The sequence below is a fragment of the Myotis davidii genome, unplaced genomic scaffold (assembly GCF_000327345.1).
Source record: "Myotis davidii unplaced genomic scaffold, ASM32734v1 scaffold130, whole genome shotgun sequence".
Taxonomy (NCBI): domain Eukaryota; kingdom Metazoa; phylum Chordata; class Mammalia; order Chiroptera; family Vespertilionidae; genus Myotis; species Myotis davidii.
Window position 1 is genome coordinate 3,656,825 of NW_006285040.1, and position 21,749 is coordinate 3,678,573.

The 21,749-nt window shown below is 37.3% G+C and overlaps 1 protein-coding gene and 1 pseudogene across 1 annotated transcript in view; one reads left to right on the forward strand and one right to left on the reverse strand.

Moving 5' to 3' along the window:
- COMMD10 (COMM domain containing 10) overlaps window positions 1–20,745 on the reverse strand; it is a 136,373-nt gene extending 115,628 nt beyond the window's left edge. The window contains exons 1-4 of the mRNA XM_006755267.2: window positions 20,631–20,745; window positions 19,036–19,146; window positions 16,007–16,162; window positions 2,819–2,929 (exon numbers count right to left, since the gene is read on the reverse strand). Of these exons, the coding sequence (XP_006755330.1) occupies window positions 2,819–2,929; window positions 16,007–16,162; window positions 19,036–19,146; window positions 20,631–20,720 (468 nt within the window). The 5' untranslated portion in view covers window positions 20,721–20,745. The remainder of the gene's footprint in view (window positions 1–2,818; window positions 2,930–16,006; window positions 16,163–19,035; window positions 19,147–20,630) is intronic.
- LOC107181763 lies at window positions 16,550–17,130 on the forward strand (annotated as a pseudogene).
- Window positions 20,746–21,749: the final 1,004 nt, after the last annotated feature.

Sequence of the window (21,749 nt, forward strand, 5' to 3'; positions counted from 1 at the left end):
CAACCACCAACCTGAATCTTCTTCCCTATTGTGTTAAGTTGGGTTCTAAAATTTGTTACCTAATTTTTACCTACTGTAATACTGTTACTTACTCTAGGAAGCAGTTTCTGACTATTCCAGTTCACTTAGATTATCACTTTGTCTCCCAAAATTCTATGTTACTTATTAGATACTAAAGGACCGGTGCACACATTCATGCATGGGTGGGGTCCCTCGGCCTGGGGGCTGATCAGGGCCATCTCACCCAGTCCCGATTGGGGCCAATGGGGGCTGGCTGGCTGGGGAGGGACTGCGGGAGAGCTCCAGGGCATGTCCGGCCCATCTCTCCCAGTCCCCATCAGCTGGACCCCAGCAGCAAGCTAACCTACCAGTCAGAGCATCTGCCCCCTGGTGGTCAGTGCATGTCATAGCGACTGGTCAAGCCAGACACTTAGCATATTAGGCTTTTATATAAAGAGATATATAAAAGCCTTAGCAACCAAATGACTGAACGACCGAACGACCAGTTGACCAGTCACTATGACACACACTGACCACCAAAGGGCAGACGCTCAACGCAGAAGCTGTCCCCTGGTGGTCAGTGCACTCCCACAGCATGAGTGCCGCTCAACGGGCCAACAGGCACCAGACACAGGACTCACAACTAGCGAACACCGCTGTGGCAGTGTGAGCCTCTCCTGATCAGGACTGACTCTGCGCAAGCCTGCAGCAGGCGCAGCGGGGCCGGGATGAGCAGGAGCATCAGGTGGTGTTGGACTGCCGGGTTCAGCCCAATCCCCACAGGCCACGCCAAGGGACGCCACTGGTGCACGAATCCGTCCACCAGGCTCTAATATAGGATAAAGTTCAAAGTAATGGTTATAATGATACTCAACATCATGGAGAAGGACACAGAAACCATGAAAAACTTGTAACACTAATTCAAAAGAATTTATGCATCTCTATGTTCATTGCAGTGTTATTTACAACAGCCAAGATATGGAAGCAGCCCAAGTATACCTCAATGGATGAGTGGATAAAAAAGCTGTGGTACATTTACACAATGGAATAAAAAAAAGGAATCTTACCCTTTGCAGCAGCATTGATGGACCTGGAGAGCATTATGCTAAGTGAAATGAGCCAGCCAGAGAAGAACAAGTACCATATAATTTCACTCATATGTGGAATCTAAGTAACAAAATAAACTGATGAACAGAGTGAATCCAGAGATTCAGAGCATGAAACAGAGTGCAGAATCTCACAGGGAAGGCTGGGGAGGGTGGGTAGGTGGGAAGTAATCAACCAAAAATCTTGAATGCATATATGCATAACCCATGGATACAGACAATAGGGTGCTGAAGACCTGGGCGGGGCGGGGGGGGAATGCTAGGGGTGGGCTGTAGAAGGTCAATAGAGGCAAAATGGGGGCATATGTAATACTTTCAACAATAAAGAATAATTAAAAAAATAAACGAAATAGAAACAGACTCACATACCGAAAACAGACTGTCAGCTGCCAGAGTGGAGAGGGGGTTTAGTAGGTTGGGGTGAAAAAAAACTTTGAAAACATTAAGCCAAAAAAACCTCATAGGCACAGACAATAGAACGATGATTACCAGAAGAAAGGGGGACAGAGGTGGAAGGATAAAGGAGAAACAAATGATGAAGGAAAGAGACTTGACTTGGGGTGGTGAACACACAATACAATATGCAGATGATGTATTATAGAACTGTACACCGAAAAGCTATATAATTAACCAATGTCACCCCAATAAATCAAATAAAAAAATTTTTAAAAGACCCAATTCAATCTTATTAATCCTTGTTTAGTTTTAATTGAATTGTGTTTAAATTTTCAATCCAGAGAACAAAGACCATGCTAATGATAAAGTACAAGACCTAGTAAAATTTTGTAGACATGTAACCTGGGCGAGGCACTGGACCCAGTCCTTAACGAAGACAGAAATGTGTATGACATGATAAATAATGGAAGTGCTAACAAGTCATAATATTCTCATCCTTCAATATACTTCAAATGTTATAAATAATAACATTTCTTCCATTATTCTCTGATCACATGCAGCGATAGTAATCTCTCCTTCCTCAGTTCTTTCTACCTCAGTCTCACCTCTATTTTATTTCTTAAAATAACTCCCCCGTTCCCATTTTAAAAAGATAATTATAATTTAAAAATATAAAAACAGCTCTCATTGTACTGAAATATGCATTTCTCTCTATGTTATAGTAAGAAAAACTATTCCATAAACTCTTTAACCTTTGATAACACACCCAAGTTTTCTGAAACAAATACTAAAGAAGGAATCACCATGCAGTACAAAACTAATCAAAAATTCTATTTTGCAAGAGTTGAAATCTAAACATATGCACACACCTACTACAAAATCTCAAACACAACGCAGATCATCTTCATATTCCAGCCATGGCTGAACAACAATATTCCCTCTACCATATGTATTCAGGCTAAACCACAATACACCCAGGAATATCCACAAATATACAAGACATTAAAATTATAATTTTATATGTCTACTACCAATTTTTTCCACTACAGAATTTAAAAGAAGACATTAAGAAATGTTCTTGCAAGAAAGGCACCTTACAAGATAAGCTATTTCTTCAAATAAATAACGGGATATGTGTAAATATGACATCAAAACCTGTCACAAATAAGGATCAGTCGATTCGTTAAAACTTGTTTAATTTTAACTGAATTGTGTTTAAATTTTCAACCCAGAGAACAAAAACCTGGGTTGTGCTAAAATACAAGACCTAGTTAAAAAAAAAAAATACATCATTTCAGTGTGCTACCATTACTTACCTTTGAATCTTCATTGCTCACTCCTAGCTGTAATACAGCTTGAGGAGATTTTAGTTTTGCTTGAGCAGAGTGAGCCATCTGAAGGTTAAGCTGCCATCCAACCGTCTCTAGCTATAAAAGAGAAGTGCAGATTAGAATCAGATGATACAGAAGGAAGAAAATACACAACTTTAAGCAAATCTTCACTTAGCAGTAATGAATATGGATAGCCTGGACTATATGGAAAGTCAGCTCCAGAGCTCCTTTAACCTGCATACTCTGCAAATTCTTCCTTCAGGCTCATTATATTGGCCTCATGCCATGCCTGTCAAATTCAACAGTAAAACTGGTCTTTAAGTACAATCTGCTCTAAAAATAAAAATTCCAAGATTAAGCAATAAAGCACACTAAGAGAGTCAATGGTTTTTAAATATGACATTACTATTTTAAAATAGTATATTTCAAAGCCAATGATTTTTAAGTAGTTATGAATTTTAACTAGTAAATAGTATATATTGGTCATAATCCCTTCAATGACCTTCCTTTATCTTTCAAAACTCCTTGTATTAGGTAGAACACAGGGAAGAGGTTTTTTCTTAATTTAGAGAGAAATTGAAGTACCCAGATGGTAAGAGGTTCACACATTTAGACACAGTTAGTGAGACTGGAATAGAGCCAGGCAAAGAATTGCTATCTACTAGTGAGCAGGTGTTACCCAATAGACTATCATGCTTTCTAAAGTACTCTAACTTACTATGGTTCCCAGTTATGACACAAACTAATTAGAATATTTCCTTTTAATTTATTAATTAGCACAATAGCAAAAGTTCATCAAGTAAGGCAAACATAGTAAAGACAGGTTAAAGCAGCATAAATGTGGCTTTATTGAACTTGACAGATTATTGGTTTCTCCAACCTCAGAACTATGAGTACAAAATTTTAGATTTAATTTCCAGTAAAGCTCAAGTATCATTATTTAGGGAAGTATTATGAAATGCCAATTGACAACGACTCCGATTTAGTCAACTACCTTAGCTGCAATGGTAAGAATGGCAGCCTCAGAAGAATTTTTACTTAATCAGAATACTAATTGCTAACTTGGAAGCCTGTTCAACAGTTAGAATCACAGCAGTGACTCAAAGCCAAATTGGAAAGAGAGCAATGGAAGTATTATCTATTCGAGAGAGGATGTGATGTGAAAATAAAGATACAATTCTGTTCTCTCTGGCACTGAACCTTTTAGAAGTTATGGGGAAGATGTTTCAGAAACATAATCCATAATACCACAAGTAAAATATCAATTTAATAGTGCATGTTAAGTAAGGATCCTTAATGCATTGATCTTTAACACTGATTACAGTAAGTCTTTAATACCAGCCCACCACTGTTTTCAATAGTTATACAATAGAGCCTACAATAGAACAGGGGAAAAAAACATGACATAACCACTCTCGTATATACAAGCATATATACATGTCATCTTCTAGGACTTCATATGAGCCTATAAGATACTTCTTTGATCTAATTTAACTGATTCTATCCCTGTCTTGTAAGCACTTAAGGTAAATGAAGATAAATATTGCTTTAAGTGAACAGCATACCCCACTGTGGTCAGATCTTTGCATAAATTAATAAATGCTTAGTCACTGCATACAGGTATGTGGAAGAATTAAAAAGAACTTAAAGCCTATGCTTTGGTTCATGCTTAAGCTGCACTCACAAGTTACCTAACCCTGCTTAAATAACAATCTTCTAACTCTCAATTTACTCATATGAAACAGAAATAAGTCTATCTGAACTATCTACTTTTCTAAGTTATTGGTAATCTATACTAATAAAAGGGTAATATGCAAATTAACCGTCGCTCCACAACAAATATGGCGGCTCCCATAGCCACAAAGATGGCGGAGACGGCCAGAGCGAGCAGGATGCTTGGCTTCCTTCAGGCAGGATGCTAGGTTTCCTGCAAGCCCCAGCCGGCCGCCAAGGGCCAGCCTCTGGGCGGCAGCCACGGAGCCAGCCCAGAGTGGGCAGGAGGCAGCTCTGGCCCAGAGAGAAGGCGGAAGGAGGCTCCAGCCCGGAGCAAAGGCGGAAGGCAGCGGCCAGAGTGAAGGCCCAGGTCCCAGGTGCCGGAGGGAAACTGGTGCCGGTAGCCAGGTGAAGGAAGGCCTATTCTTGCACAAATCTTCATGCATCGGGCCTCTAGTATCAAATAAAAAATTAAATTCCCATATTCAAAGTGTTTTGGAAACTGCAAAGCATTGTAAATATAAGACATTTTGATCACCTATTTTTTTCTATGGTAACTTTCAAATAGAGTAGGCACTTTATACATAGAGGCCCAGTGCACGAATTCATGCACAGGTTGGGTCCCTCGGCCTGGCCAGCGACAGGGGCCAATTGGGGCTGTCTCGCCCAGTCCAGGGGGAGGGACTACAGGAGGTTGGCAAGCCAGGGGGGAGGGACCACAGAAGGTTGGCTGGCCAGCTGGGGGGAGGAACTGCGGGAGGTTGGCCAGCCACAGAAGGTCGGCTGTGGAAGCGCACTGACCACCAGGGGACAGCTCCTGCATTAAGCATCTGCCCCCTGGTGGTCAGTGCATGTCATAGCTACCGGCCAGTTGACCGATCATTTGGTTGACGAATCTTAACGGTCACTTAGGCTTTTATACATATGTAGATTGAACTGAATTAAAATGAATCAAAGAACACTCACAAGAAAAGGTAAGTTTTTTAAAAGTCATTTCTGAAAAGAGTTTTGTGGCTTGGCTTTCTTTAATTTCATAGCCCTTCTATTGAGTTTTGTGATTTAAAAAATATTTGTCCCAAGATCACATGAAAGATTTATTTAAAAAGAAAAATAACACAGCTAAGCTCATATGTACATATAGGCATATACACAGACGCACACAAAAATTTACAGAAAATGATCAGTATTCAGAAACCTTATATAAAGAAATATAGAAAGAATAACTAGAGTTATAAAAGAACACTTTACAGTTACACAGAATGGTAAGAGAAACAAAACAGACTTTTAAGTGAAAGTAGGAGACAAAACCAATACTACTTGAGAGAGCTATTCTTATTATCACCATTTAACAGATTAATAATGTAAAATGTAACAACTTAGTGAATTGGCCCAGCCAGCATGCATTGCAACTTTTCTCTAATTTTGAAATTATACCAAAATCAAAAAAGTTACAAGAAACTGATTCAAGTAAGAATCAGCAAAGGATACTAAATCTAAATAGTGAAAATCTGACATGGAATGCAGAGTCACAAGGCATCTATCCACAATGGCTTTTTAGTTACGAAAAAAAAAGTAATGATGCAATAGAGAAAACAAACAGCATCTTTACCAAGAGATCAAAATTAAGATCACCTAAAAGTGACAAAGGAGTTCTGTCACAATGCAAAATTTAGAGGCTGTGGAAACAAGGAGAAAGTAGCAAATGTGACTAAAAGCAGCAGTCAGAAAGGAGGAAAATCATAAGAGTATGGACCTAACTTTTATACTGTCTTAGGTGTTGGGGACATTAAAATCAATAAACTTACCATCTCTGACCCCAAAGCTCCAAGTCTAGTAATGAAGACAAAACATGTACAAAACAATTGTGATATAAGATATCAATAAATGAAGAGACATATACCATGTTCATGAATTTAAAGTCTCAGTATTGTTAAGATGTCAATTCTTTCAAAAGCGATTTACAGATTTAGGGCAATCCAATTAAATTCCCAGCAGGCACTTTTTATAGAAACTGACAAGTTGGTTCTAAAATTTAAATGGAAACGCATTATGACCTAAAAAAGCCAAAGCAGTTTTTTTTAAGTTGGAGAAGCTACGCTACCTAACTCTCAGATTTATTATAAAGCTACAGCTTTATTTTAAAGACAATGAATGTGGCACTAGCAACAGAATAGACATTTATACCTATCAATTGACTCCTGGTGAAGATGCCAAGGAAAATGATACTGGAGCTCGCTACTGGATGGGAACAAAATGAACAGCAACCCTATCTAACACCAAAAGCAAAAATGAACTCAAAATGGACCATAGACTAAATGTAAGTACTAAAACCTTCAAACTTCTAGCAGAAAACGCAAAAGACAATCTTTGTGATCTTGGGATAGTTATTAGCTAGAATATTAAAATCATAAACCAAAAAAAAATTATGAATTGGACTTCATCAAAATTAAAAATTCTGTTCTTCAAAAGTCACACTTAAGAAAAAGGTAAGGTAAGCCACTGACTGATAAAATATTCACAATACATATACCTGACAAAGAACTTGTATCAAAGCTTTATAAAGAGTTCTTACAACTCAATAATAAGACAAAGAAATACACACAAAAATGGGCAAGGATTTGAACAGATACCTGACAAAAGAAATATACAAATGGCCAGTAAACACCAAAAAATGATGTTCAACATCCTTATGTTCAATATCCTCACACACATTAAACTGCTAAAATTTAAAAGAATGGCAATACCAAGTGCTGGCCAAGATGTAAAAAAATTGCTAATTAGAATGTAAAATAGAATAAACTGTTTGTCAGTTTCTTATAAAACACCAACACTACAACCTGTCAACCTACCCCTAAGTATTACCGAAGAGAAATTAAAACATACGTCTGTGTACATGAATGTTAACAGGTTTATTAAACATAGCCCCTAACTGTACCCATCCCAAATACCCATCAATGTGAATGGATAAACAAATTGTGGTATATCCTTATGATAAAATACTACCCTACCCTACAATAAAAAAAAAAAAAACTTTAATATATGCAACATGGATGAACCTCAAAATCATACTCAGTGGAATAAGCTAGACAGAAAAAGTACATTTGTATGATTCTATTGTTATAAAATCTTAGAAAATGCAATCTGTGACAGAAAGTAGATTCTGGGACCAGGTTTAGGGGATGACGAGGCTGCCAAGGGGCATGAGGCAACTTTAGAGCAGTCGTTCTCAACCTTCCTAATGCTGCAAGCCTTTAATATCTCATGTTGTGGTGACCCCCAACCATAAAATTATTTTCATTGCTACTTCATAGCTGTAATTTTGCTACTGTTATGAATCATGCCTTTGTCTGGAATCAAATCCAGTACCCTCAGTCCATAGGCCAATGCTCTACCCACTGAGCCAAACTGGATAGGGTCCTAATCATGGTCTTGATATCCAAGTTGTAAGGTGCTGAGGGGAAAACATCGATGAATCTGCCTTCAAACTGTTTGCTACCTCTCTATATACCAAGAATATATGAAGCTAATAGTACAAGTTTGAGGACACTGAAATATAATTCAACTAATGCTTTCACAACTGGCAACACTCTGAAAAGGTACATCAAAATTATTTAGCAAGTACACATCTTTGAATAGTATGACATAATAAGAGTAATTTTACTAACAGCACAGTTCTTTGGCATTAGTGAAATCTTTATTTAATTTATTAATGGTTCTGGTTTTTAGCTAATTATGTATGAAGCAGAGAATACATTTCAGTGCCAAATAAGATTGATCAAGGTCTCTTGGCTCTAAACCTCTTTAAATTGATTGCTGCATCAAGAGCTAATGATGTCACTTTTTCCCCTGGAGAATCTGTTTCAAGCTAAAGTGATTCTCTCTATATTCCCACTTTTAAAGAGGACAAGCTGTAAATGATTGAATCTAGTATTCCAGCAAAATTCATGAAACAGGTGAACCACAAAAGGCTTAAAGTACAACCAAAATGAACACACACACAGAAAAAAACTAGGAAATAGCCCTAGCTCATTTGGCTCAATGAAAAGAGCCTAAGACTGCAGACTGAAGGGTCCCAGGTTCAATTCCAGTCAAGGGCACATGCTCTCATTGCAGACTTGATCCCCAGTAGGAGGTGTGTAGGAGGCAGCTGATCAATGATTCTCCTCATTGATGTTTCTAACTCTCTCCCTTCTCTCTGAAATAAATAAAAATATATTTAAAAAAACAAAAAAACTAGGAAATACAAAATACAATCCACACCCTCCTCTCTTTACTATTCTTATCTCTACCAATAAATATAAATATCCCTTTTATAAGAAAACTTAAGAAACTGAACTTTAAATAGGACAACTTATACTGCACGGATATTGCATATTTATTCATTCGACAACTATTTTTGAAAACCCACTATACCCCAAAGGCATTTAAAGCAGTGAAATACAGCAGTGAACAACACAGACAAAAATTCTTGCCCTTGTGAAGCTTATTATTTAGTAGTAGAGACAGACAATAAAAAAAATAAGTAAAATATATAGTGGGCCATATAATAAATTTTATGGAGAAAAATTAAGTAATTAAGTACCATAGAGGCGGGGGCACTTTTCATTATGATAATCAGGGCAAGACTCATTTATCAATGTGACATTTACACAAAGAGCTGAAGAAGATAAGGCAGGCCAGCCATATGAAAATCCAGGAAAAGAACATTTGAGGTAGAGATTCAAGTATTCAAACTGAGCCAGATGTAGGATGCTAAAAGATGAAGGTCAAGAAGATAGGTAGTGGACCAAGGGGGACAAGGGGGATTACAGAGCACATAAGGTCTTAAAGGCAATTATAAGAGTGGATCATGTAAGGCCTTAAATGCAATTGTAAGATCTTAAGGCAAGGGTCCTCAAACTACGGCCCACGGGCCACATGCAAATACAAATATTGTATTTGTTCCCGTTTTGTTTTTTTACTTCAAAATAAGATATGCGCAGTGTGCATAGGAATTTGTTCATAGTCTTTTTTTAAACTATAGTCCGGCCCTCCAACGGTCTGAGGGACAGTGAACTGGCCCCCTGTTTAAAAAGTTTGAGGACCCCTGGTGTAGACAGATGAGAAGATCTATACTAATAAAAGGGTAATATGCTAATTAGACCAATAGACCAGATGTCTTCCAGACCTCCTTCCAGACAAAGCCATGGTGGCGGGGGCTGAGGCAGAGGCGGTTAAGGACGATCAGGCAGTCAGGCAGAGTGGTTAGGGGTGATCAGGGCAGCAGAGGAGAGCAGTTAGGGGCAATCAGGCAGGTAGGCAGAGGCGGTTAGGGGAGATCAGGCAGGAAGGCAGAGGCAGTTAGGGGAGATCAGGCAGGAAGGCTGAGGCAGTTAGGGGCAATCAGGCAGGCAGGAAGGTAGAGGCAATTAGGGGCGATCAGTCTGGCAGGGGAGCAGTTAGGGGCATCAGGCAGGCTAGGCAAAGGGGTTAGGGGCGATCAGGCAAGCAGGCAGGTGAGCAGTTAAAATAAGGAATAAAGTTAGCTTAGAAAGTAAAAATATTTTGAAAAAAAAGTATTATATAAAAAGAATACAATTATTTCCCTTATGGTCTCAGGGAAAAAAAGATGTACATCAATAATATTTAACATGTAAGTCTGTAAATTTAGTTTAGTGGAAATATATGTAAAGAATTTATAAATAGAATTTCAAGAGTAAAATTGAACATAGCATTAAAGTTCTGTTTGAAAGGGGATTCATGATTTAATAAATGTCATGACCACATAGGCATTATAACAAAAATCAAATAGGAAAACGCTTTTACAAGAACTCTGCTGGCAGAGTCAACACTGATTAAAAAAAAAAAAAAGAGCATACAAATTATAATAAGTGGTAGTGACATTTCAGTCTCATGTCTACAAAGAGGTTAAGAAAAACATCTATTTTTTAAAACAAGAGAGATGGAATAAAATATAAAAATCCCTTCAATCATATCCTGCAAAAAACTATCACTAAAATTCATTTTCAAATAATAAAAGATGAAAAGAGGTGTTTTTAAAAACTGAATTAAACATAAGCAACTGTTGATTTTTTAATTTATTATTTAATTGAACCTGACTCTTTGAATTCAGAATTATTACCCACTAGTCTTCCACTGCAAGTACCACCCAGACAGTTCACATGAGTGAGCCCCTAAGTTACCATTAAAACATCAGTCAGTCATTGTAAATATACCTTTTGTTCATTATATAATAAATCACTGACATATATTTTGTTACAATTTAAATGACGTGACCTATTTTCACACATGACTATTTTTAGTCACCATATCCTAAACAGTTATTAGGATAAAAGAGAAAGATAACATCATAGCTGCCAGAGGTAGCATGATATAAAAGGAACAAAGCTTAAGAGATAGACAGATCTGATTCCCACCTCAGCTTCACCATGGACTGCCTGGGTTATCATGATAAAATTACACTTTCTAACGTTTTATTTCCTTCCTTTTCAAAAATATGAACCACACAAACATATAAACCACCCTTCATAATGTCTGATACAAAAAGAAAAATTTGCAGGTAATATTTAGGCAGTAGTCCTATATGATAAAGGGCTAATATGCAAATCGACTGAACAGTGGAACAACCGGTAGCTATAATGCACACTGACCACCAGGTGGCAGACGCCCAATGCAGGAACTGCCCCCTGCTGTTCAGTGCACCAGAAGCCAGGCTCACAGCTGGCGAGTGCAACGGTGGCAGCGTTAAGGATGTCCGACTGACGGTTTAGGCCAGCTCCCCACGGGACTCCTGGACTGCAAGAGGGCACAGGCCGGGCTGAAGGTACCCCCCCACAGCCGAGTGCACGAATTTTATGCACTGGGCCTCCAGTATAATATAATGGCTTAGGAGTGTGACTACTTGTGTCAAATCCCAACTCTGCCACTTACTTAGCTGCATAACAATGGACCAATTATTTAATCTCTCTAAGCCTCGATTTTATTTTAAATAGGAAGTAGAACTATTAATGGGTTTTATAAGATATAAAGCACTTAGTGGAGTAGTTGGTCAATAATAAACACAAAAAAAGCCTAACCAATGGACACAGACAACAGGGGGTGAGGGCATGAGTGGGGGTGCGGGGGGCAATGAGGCAATAAGGACACATATGTAATACCTAAACCAATAAAGAAAAAAGTATTAAAAAAAACACAAAAAATGTTTGCTATTATTATATTACCTCAATTAAGCATTTAAAATAATGTACTGGCTATCTTCTCATATACTATAAATTGGCAAAAAGTAATTTCCATCATTCTCAAGAGGCCAATATGCAATTAATCATGTTCATTCAACTTTTTGCACATTTTATATGATAAATGATTAAACCACATTTAAAGCAGAACTTAATATAAATGTAACATAATATGGAGAAGTATTACTTTAAAAATATATATCATCTAGAACAGTGATGGCGAACCTATGACACGCATGTCAGAGGTGACATGTGAACTCATTTTTTTGGTTGATTTTTCTTTGTTAAATGGCATTTAAATATATAAAATAAATAACAAAAACATAAGTCTTTGTTTTACTATGGTTGCAAATATCAAAAAATTTCTATATGTGACACTGCACCAGAGTTAAGTTAGGGTTTTTCAAAATGCTGACACGCCGAGCTCTAAAGGTTCACCATCACTGATCTAGAAGATACTGAAAAATGACTTACTGTTAGAAGCATAAAAATATTTTAATTCTACCTTATATCAATGTAAAAATATGAACCCTGTAAAATAGCAGAAAATTATAGAGAACGAGCAAATACTAAAAGGCAAGTAGAGATTTATTTTTAATGGAGATTGTTGGAAGAAAAAGGAATTCCAGTAACACAAAATGGAAAACTTAAAATCTCTACAGGACATAGGAAAAAGTAGAAATTGAAATGAAAAATGGAGAAGTGATGTGGAGGACACTTAAGAACTCTTAGAATGCAGTTTTTAAAAAAGAAAGAAATGGAGAGAGATGAAAACAAAGGGCATTTTCCAAAAACCTATAGCTAATATCCTACTTAATGAGAAACTGAATGCTTTCTCTCCAAAACTGGGGACAAAGCAGGTTGTTTCAGACATACCACTCGTATTCAACATCATATTAAAAGTCCTAGTCAGTGCAATAAGGCAAAAAATATATATATATATAAAAGCTAAAAAGACTAGGAAGGAAGAAATAAAACTGTCTCTATTCGTGGACAACATGACTGTCTACAAAGAACATCACAAGGAATCCACACCAAAAAAATGCCATAACTAATTAGTGAGTTTACACAGTCATAGAATACAAGACCAATATACTGCACAAAAATCAATTGTGTCTGTATGTACTAGCAACGAACAATTAGAAAACAAAATTTTAAAAATAGTATTATTTTCATCAACTCAAAAAAAAAACTAAATACTTAGGTACAAATCTAACAAAATAATGTGCAGGCTCTGTATGCTAAAGAATGCAAACACTGACATGAGAAATAAAAAAGGACCTAAAACAACAACCATGGTACATCTACACAATGGAATACTACGCTGCTGTAAAAAAGAAAGAACTCTTACCATTCACAACAGTATGGATGGACCTAGAGAGCATTATGCTATGTGAAATAAGCCAGTCAGAGAAAGATAAATATCACATGATCTCACTCATTTGTGAAATATAATGAACAACATAAACTGATGAACAAAAATAGATCCAGACACAGAGAAGCATCAAACAGAACATCAAACTTCAGAGGGAAGGCAGGGGAGTGAGGTGGGGAGGGGTAAGAGAACAAGCAAAGGACTTGTATGCATGCATATAAGCATAACCAATGGACACAGACAGTAGGGAGGTGAGGGAATGTGCTGGGGGGTGGGAGTGGCTGGAGAGAGGTCAATGGGGAAAAAGGAAACATATATAATACTTTAACCAGTGGTTGCCAACCTTTCGGACCTCACAAACCACCAGTGGTCCACAGACCACCGGTTGGCGACTGCTACTTTAAACAATAAAGAATTTAAATTTTCAAAAAAGGACCTAAAAAAATGACGAGATATACTCAATACTGTTAAGAAGACCTTTCTCTACAAAGTGATCTATAAATTAAATATAATATCTATTAAAATCCCAGCAGGATTTTTTATCCTATATAATAAAAGGGTAATATGCAAATTGCCCCCTTGACCAGGAGTTCGACTGCAGCCCTTCCCCCCAGCGGGCCCCACCTCCGATCAGCCCCCCCAACCCTGATCGGGACGGGACCCACCCATGCACAAATTTGTGCACTGGGCCTCTAGTAGATATATAGAAGCTGGCTTTCAAGTTTATATGAAAGTGCAAAGAAACTAGAAAAACAAAACAAAACAATTATGGAAAAGAACAAAGCAGACTCATAATACCTGATCTTAAGACTTACTACAAAGCTACAGTAATTAAGGCAGTGTGATATTGGCATAAAGACAGACAAATAGATCAATGGAACCAAAAAGAGAGTCCAGAAAAAGACCCACACAAATATGTCAAATGATTCTGACATGGGACAAAGACAAGTCAGTGACAAAATGATGTCATTAACAAATTATGTGGGGGGGAAAACGAACATCCATAAGCACAAAAAAAAAAAGAACTTTGACCTGCATCTTATGCCTTATACAAAATTACTTCAAAAGGGACCTTAGACTTATATGTAAAACATAAACCTATAAAACAATTAGAAAAAATCAAAAGAGAAAAATCTTTGTGACACTACATTAAGCTACAAATTATTAGATACAAAACCAAAAGCAAGATCAATAAAAGAAAAAATTGATAAATGGAACTTTATCAGAAATTAAAAGCTTTTGCTCTGCAAAAGACACTAAAGAAAATGAAAAGCTATGTACTAGAAAAAAAAATCTGTAAATCACATATCTGACAAAAAACTTACACCTAGATTATATAAAGAACTCGCAAAACTTAACAGAAAGAAAACAAATACCCTCCACACATTGTAACAACAACAACAACAAAAAAAAAAACGAAAGAAAAACCATACATTTCTATATGCTGGGATTCATGCCTGTAATCATCCTTTATATTACTATAACGGGACTTCTTTATCTGTCATAATGTGGAAATATAGTTAAACAAAAGATATGAATAGACACTTCACCAAAAAATAATATCAATGGCAAGTAATCACATAAAAAGATCATCAACATAATTTCTTATTAGGAAAATGCAAATTAAAAACACAAGATACCATGATAAACCTAATACAATGGTTTTAATGAAAACAACTGACAATACCAAGTGCTGACAAGAATTTGGATCTACTAGAACTCCTATATAATGCTGCTGAAATGCAAAAATAATACCAACCTGTCACAAATACTTCCAGAAAAGAGAAAGGGAGGAGACCACTTTCCAACTCATTTTACAAGCCCAGTATTACCCTGATACCACCAAAGACATCACAATAAAAGTACAGACTAATATTCCTCATGAACACAGATGGAAAAACGTTTAACAAATTATTACAAAATCAAATACAGCAACACATAAAAAGGATTATACATCATGACCAAGTGATATTAACCCAGGAATACAAAGTTTGCTGAAAATCGGAAAATCAATTATGCTAACACAGAAAAACAAAGGCAAAATGATCTGTACAATCATTTTAACCTCCATTAAGAGTGACTAAAGGTAACTAAAGAGATTGTTGACCTTTTTGTTACTTTCTATTTTTCCTAAAGTATTCATTTTGTTCACTGTTTGTAACTCAACAAATATTGGCTACGCTACCTTCTGCATGCACAACATTCTGCTAGGCACTAATACAGAAAAACAAGTAAGTATGTGAGTCGGTAAAATTACAGTGAGTCTTAGATGCAGGTACACAATTAAAAGAGAACCAACTCTGTCCAAGCAGGTTGGGCCAGGCAATGGCTAGGCCAGCCGTGGGCAAACTACGGCCCGCGGGCGATTCGGCCCGTTTGAAATGAATAAAACTGAAAAAAAAAAAAAAAAAAAGACCGTACCCTTTTATGTAATGATGTTTACTTTGAATTTATATTAGTTCACACAAACACTCGATCCATGCTTTTGTTCCGGCCCTCCGGTCCAGTTTAAGAACCCATTGTGGGCCTCGAGTCAAAAAGTTTGCCCACCCCTGGGCTAGGCAGTTCAGGTTCTCAAAGGCTCTCGGCCACCCACCCCACCCCATGGCCCCAGAGGGGGAAAAAACTTTCATTCCTATCCTTAAGTTATAGAGGCATATTTTAAACTGTAGACTGAAATTAAATCACATTGTGGTAGCAAATATGTATGGCAATAACTTTACAGGAAATATTGTCTATATACTCTTCTGCCCGACTGTACCTCTCTACAAAATATTAAAAAGCTCTTCGGATATAAAAATCTATGCCACATATTGCTGAAAAATATCTTTGGTGTAACATAACCTATACCTTGTGGGGAGCGAGAATCCTCTGCCTGAATTTTTCGACTGTTTCTTGACCCATGGAAGACCAAGTAGTGACAAATGCTTCTGCTTTGTCTTGTGCAAGATGAATGTTCTCTAACTGCTGCTGCAAAGCTGCAGGCTTCACATTGTGATATACTGCCTGTTAAAGAGAAAATAAATTACATACATCTCTAATATTCATACAGAGACCTCGATCTATAATCAAATACAAAATTAATAATTTAAACCAAAAGAATATTTTATATTTCTATTGCAGAAAGTTTTTGTTATTTTACAAACAATATACCATACCAAGGGCTGAAAGATTTAGGATTAAATGCTTAAATTATTGAGGCTAAACTTTTTCAGTTTTGCCTGAGGTTTAAGTACTCCATTTAATGGGAAAACTTCTTTGCCTTAACTAATGGTGCCCTAATTATTTCCTGGGTTCTCCCACTACCCCATCATGGTCCAAGCAGGTTGGGCCTGGCAATGGCTAGGCAGTTCAGGTTCTCAAAGGCTCTCGGTCCCCAACCCCACTGCCATGATGCCCAAGAGGAAGGCCAACTCCACTGAGGGCGAAGCAAAGGAGGAACCCAAGAGGTGACCAGTGAGGTTGTCAGCTAAACTTGCTCTGTAAAAGTGGAAATGAAGCCAAAAATGGCCGTAGGAAAGGATAAATATGCAGACAAAAAAGTGCAAATGAAAGGGAAAAGGGAAGCAAAGGGCAAACAGATAAAAACGGCTAACCAGGAACCTAAGTAAGAACTACCAGTGGAAAATGGAGAAACTAAAAATGAGGACAGCCCTAGTCAGTTTGGCTCAGTGGATAGAAAGTCGGCCAGCAAAGTGAAGGGTCCCAAGTTCGATTCTGGTCAAGGGCACATACCTTGATTGTAGGCTCCATTCCTGGCTCTGGTTGGGGCAAGTGCAGGCAGGAGGCAACCAACTGATGTGTCTCTCTCACAGTGATGTTTCCCTCTTTCTGTCTCTCCCCCTCCATTCCACTCTCTCTAAAAATCAATGGGAAAATATCCTCGGGTAAGGATTAACAACAATAAAAAAAGTAAAAATGAGGACAGGCCAGACTCAGATGACGCAGGAGAAAACGAAGCCAAGTCTAATTAATATCATATACCATGTCTTATCAGTGGTATCGGTCTCCCTTTTTGTACAACCCAGAGAATAATTTTACCAACAATTTTGTAAACGCCCATTTTTTAGTAGCTTTAGAAACATTTTTAAGAATGAGGGAATTCGACCTCATCCCATTTTTTAAAATGTAAATGATTTTTTAAGAGGTGAAATCATTTGCTGGTTGTTTTTTTTTTTTGATACAACCAAAACATAGTGGTATATTAAATATGGGAGGCTTTGATTATCTTGGGTGTCAACTTAACATTCCATAGGTGAGGGTAGTTTTTCTATTTTATGATACAAAGCGTATTAAAGTGGCAATTTGAAGTCAGTCATACATTTACCATGTCCTGAACATTTTAAATTACTTTTGTTCTCAATTTCATTTCTGGTAAAATTGTTTCCTAAAGAAAACCACTTCTTGATCTTGGCCCTCCCTGTCAGAATTTTGTGTGCTCTAACATCTTTGGTGTGGTAGTCCAGTTTTCCTACTAAGTTTGTTAATGTGCCATGAAAGATTGAAAATTTGATTCTGTAGTATATATGACATTTAACAGTAAATGAGTGGGACTTTGATGTATCAACATTTGAAGATATTGGTTCTTGATAGACTATTAAGGAAAATTAGCCTTCAAATTTTAAGCTGGGAAGTCACTGGAATAACTGTTCAGAAAAGAATCACAATTAATGACTTTAGGTTTTTGGTATATATATTAAGAATTACGTACAAACTGAAATGTCTGTGTACTTATCCTCAAAACAACCAATGAAATCTCAATTATGAAAGGAAAAAAAGTCATTTACTTATTTCACTTAATTATTTCAAAGAGTAGTACAATGGTTTTGCTTCCCAACTAACAAAAATTTCGAAGAAGCACTTTCTCAAAACTGCCCTCCCTCTCCCAACTTCCTAGATAATATATAATAAAATATTGCAAAAATTTTAACAGTGATATCTGTCCTATTACCTACATTATTCTGGAACAACTTTCTCTTAAGCCCCTTGATGCTCTGTCTTACTTGATTATCCTTTCATCTACTGAAGGCCCACCAAGGATAGTCATCATTATGATCGGTAATTTGTATAAAGCTATATGTGTAGAGGCCTGGTAGCTTGTCCTTTTAACAGTACCTGTCACTAGAATGTTCATGAAGCTACAGTACTATTTAAAATTTAATTCCACAAGTATTCTATTTAATCAACCAACAGGAATTTATAGAGAATCTATGTTAAGCCCTGGAATGTGCTAGTTTTACGTGCACGCGCACAAGATCTTGGCCTCCCACAAATTTAAAACCTAGTGAAGAAGATATCACTGACACCCATGAAGTAATGAAAAACTAACAAAGTGGTCTACTATGATAAGATAAAGATAAAAGGAACCTAAATAGGAGGAAGAGTGCAAGTATAAGGGGTCAAGGGTACAATGAAAGGAGATGTAAGAAGAGATGCAGGCAGAAGGGCAGCTCAGTAGGAAGAAATAATATGACTAAAAGTCCTTTGACAAATATTTCTTTCCTAAATGTTTTATTTACCATCTTAGTCAAATAAATCCCCCAAAATCATTTGTTAAAATTTTTAAATAAAGTGTGTTCATTTTTCCAAATTATTATAACAAGTAACAATGAATTAAAATCTTTTATAACTGTCTCAGGTCAATAAAGTCTTGATTCATACTGTCAAACACTTACACTACTCAACATTAAGACTCTTTTTACAAAATGCAATACCCTGTGGGGGGAAAATCATACATTCAAATGTTTTTTTTTACTACATTGAAATTCTTAATTAAAATATATTCACAGCTTCCATTTGCACACTTAAAAAAAATGTTACCCCTATCATAGCAATACAAACATGTACCAGACACCAATTGTTGAGAACAATAAAAATACCTGTTCTAAAATGAATGATATTGTTTCAAGAACTAGGTGAAGATCTTGTTTCTCTAGAGAAAATGCAGCTTGAAGTTTTTCTTCCTCTTCTTCACTGAAACTGTTCTCAGCCTACAACACAAAAAGCAATCTACTAGCACACATTCAGGTATTCAATACTCAGATCCTCAAAGGAAGATTCATTCAGTCATATATGGAGTGAGAAATTAAAAGAAAGAGTAAATCCATGGTAAAAAAGAAAAAAAACTTATGCATTTGTAAATTTCAAGCTCTCAAAATCAGCACAGTTTAATATCCGGATCTTGCCATGAGTCTCTGCCTTGACAGTTTAGGTTATGCACAACCACAAGTTCTAGTAAAAGAGCACAGTCCAGTGTGACTGGAGCACTTCCAACGTGGAGAGAATACAGGTTGTGGCCATAATATATTATTATGATATAATGTTAAGGATTTTGAACTTTTTTCCATGGCCAATGGAAAATCACTGATGGCTTTGATATAATCAATTCTTTTTTAGGAAAAAAAATATTTGGAAAGATAAATGAAATAGTGTTATGAAGTAATTCTAGACTAGAGGCCTCAAGATAGCAGTTTGAAGGTAATCATTGCATCCACAGAAGAGATAATAAGAATCTGAACTAGGACTATAAGGAGAACTTGGATTTGAGAGACACTTCAGAGGAAGGAAGGGCTTTGAGGCTGGCTCCTGGCCAGGAAAAAAAAAAAAAAAGAGGAACGAGTCCAAGTTCTTGTTTAACAGGGATGCCTGGCACCAGGGAGAACAGTTAGTGGTGCTCCATAAACATGTGATGGATGGAATTAAATTTTTTATAACCTGATAAAAAAGTTAACTTAGACTGGTGAGCAAGTAGTGAATTACTAAACATCAATATGTCAAAAATAACCACACCCTTGAAACAAAAGTGAAAGATTAAATGAAAGATTAAATACTGACTGACAGCAATACCACAGAATTATTTTTAAGAGGAAGAATTAAGTCATAAAATCAGAATTTTCCCAACGCATATTCCTCAGAACCTTAGTCCCAAAATATATGCTATCATAAAACAGTTCCAAGGCCAAACACATTTGGAAAATTGTGCACAGCCTTAAATATTTACTATAAACACTATAATATATACTGAAAAGTTCCATAATAAAAAGAATTAACGTTAATGAAGACAGAGCTTCCAAAACTTTTGACCATGGGACATTATCAAATTTTCATCAACAGACTTGAACCTCAGAGGGTGGGTGGGAAGAGATCAACCAATGAACTTGTATGCATGTATGCATAACCAGTGGCCATAGACAACAGGGCGGTGAGGGCCTGTGAGGGGAGGGAGGGCGGACGCTGGCTGGAAGAGGTTAATGGGGGGAAAAGAAGGACCTATGTAATACTTTCAACAATAAAGATTTTAGAAAAAAAATGTTAACCAGGAAAAAAAATTTTTTTCTAGAGACCTGGTGTTCTCAAAGACGCACTTTGAAACATTATTCTTCCATTATTCTTCGCAAAAAGTTCTTTAAGTAGAAACAGTTCCACTGGAATCACAAGAAAGTATTGTAAGTTATAGAAATGCAAACATACAAACCTTCAGGTGCAGTTTTTGAAGAATTCGGGTGAGCAATCGTGGAAATCTTCCTATATCTATTGCATTTATCAGCGACACTGCTTTTTTCATGCTAAATAAATCAGTAAAACAAAGTTTTTAAGTAAACTTTCCAAGTGGAATTGTACTGGTTATAGGTACAGTTGTCCATAACTGCGATTATAAGTTTTCATTGCAACAACTCTAATGGCTATAAGGTAAGTCTGAGTGAAACAAATAAAAATAGATGATGGCCAGCAAAGGAGGCAGGGCATTACCTAATGCTCCCCCCCACCACCTCCCCGCCCCCACCCACCCCCCCCAACACACACCCATTCAACTATTGTTGAAAAGGTCTATTTGGCAAATGTTCTCCTTCTTTGGGGCAAGGCAAACTATGAGCAAAGTTTGCACTCCGTGGGGGATGGCATTAATGTAGCAGCACAGTATCCACTTAACCCAAAATGCAAATGCAACATGAAAAAAGTGGGAGGAGGGAAGTGGCTAGTACACCATATATATGAAGAACAGAATGCTGTATGGCAGATAATTTTTTTAAAAAATACTATACAAAAATCATTTGGGGTCACTAAGCACACAGCTGTTTTAAAACCCTGCTGCAACAGTAATCGAGAACTTTACGTTATGTGACAAGCACAGTCCTATGGCACCGTGTCACTGCGGGTCACTGATGTGGCGTCTGGTTACCCAGACGCTGGTGGGAGGCAAGTTTCTGGCTGTCAGAACTCAAGGACTCCGGGCAGAAGGAAAAGCTTTGACATGGCAACGGTGTTCTTCAACATTCCTGCCCAATTCGGGCGCAAAGAAGTTATGCTCCACCTTCAGTGACTTGCCCATCTATTTCCGCACTTTCCCACACCCATACACCACTGCTTCGGTGGGACTCGATGACTGTTCCTTACATGAAGTCATTTTCACCCAAATCTATCTCCACCGCGGACAGCCGAACTTACCTACCATAAACGGAAACTAACTAAAAGGAAACAATGAAACAAAAGCCATGTCACCAAATTCTGACTGCACCATGCTAGCTAGCAGCGCCCACCCCGGCCCGGGTCTATGCCCGCGGGAGGGGAAGTGCTGACCCGGGCCAGGGCTGCG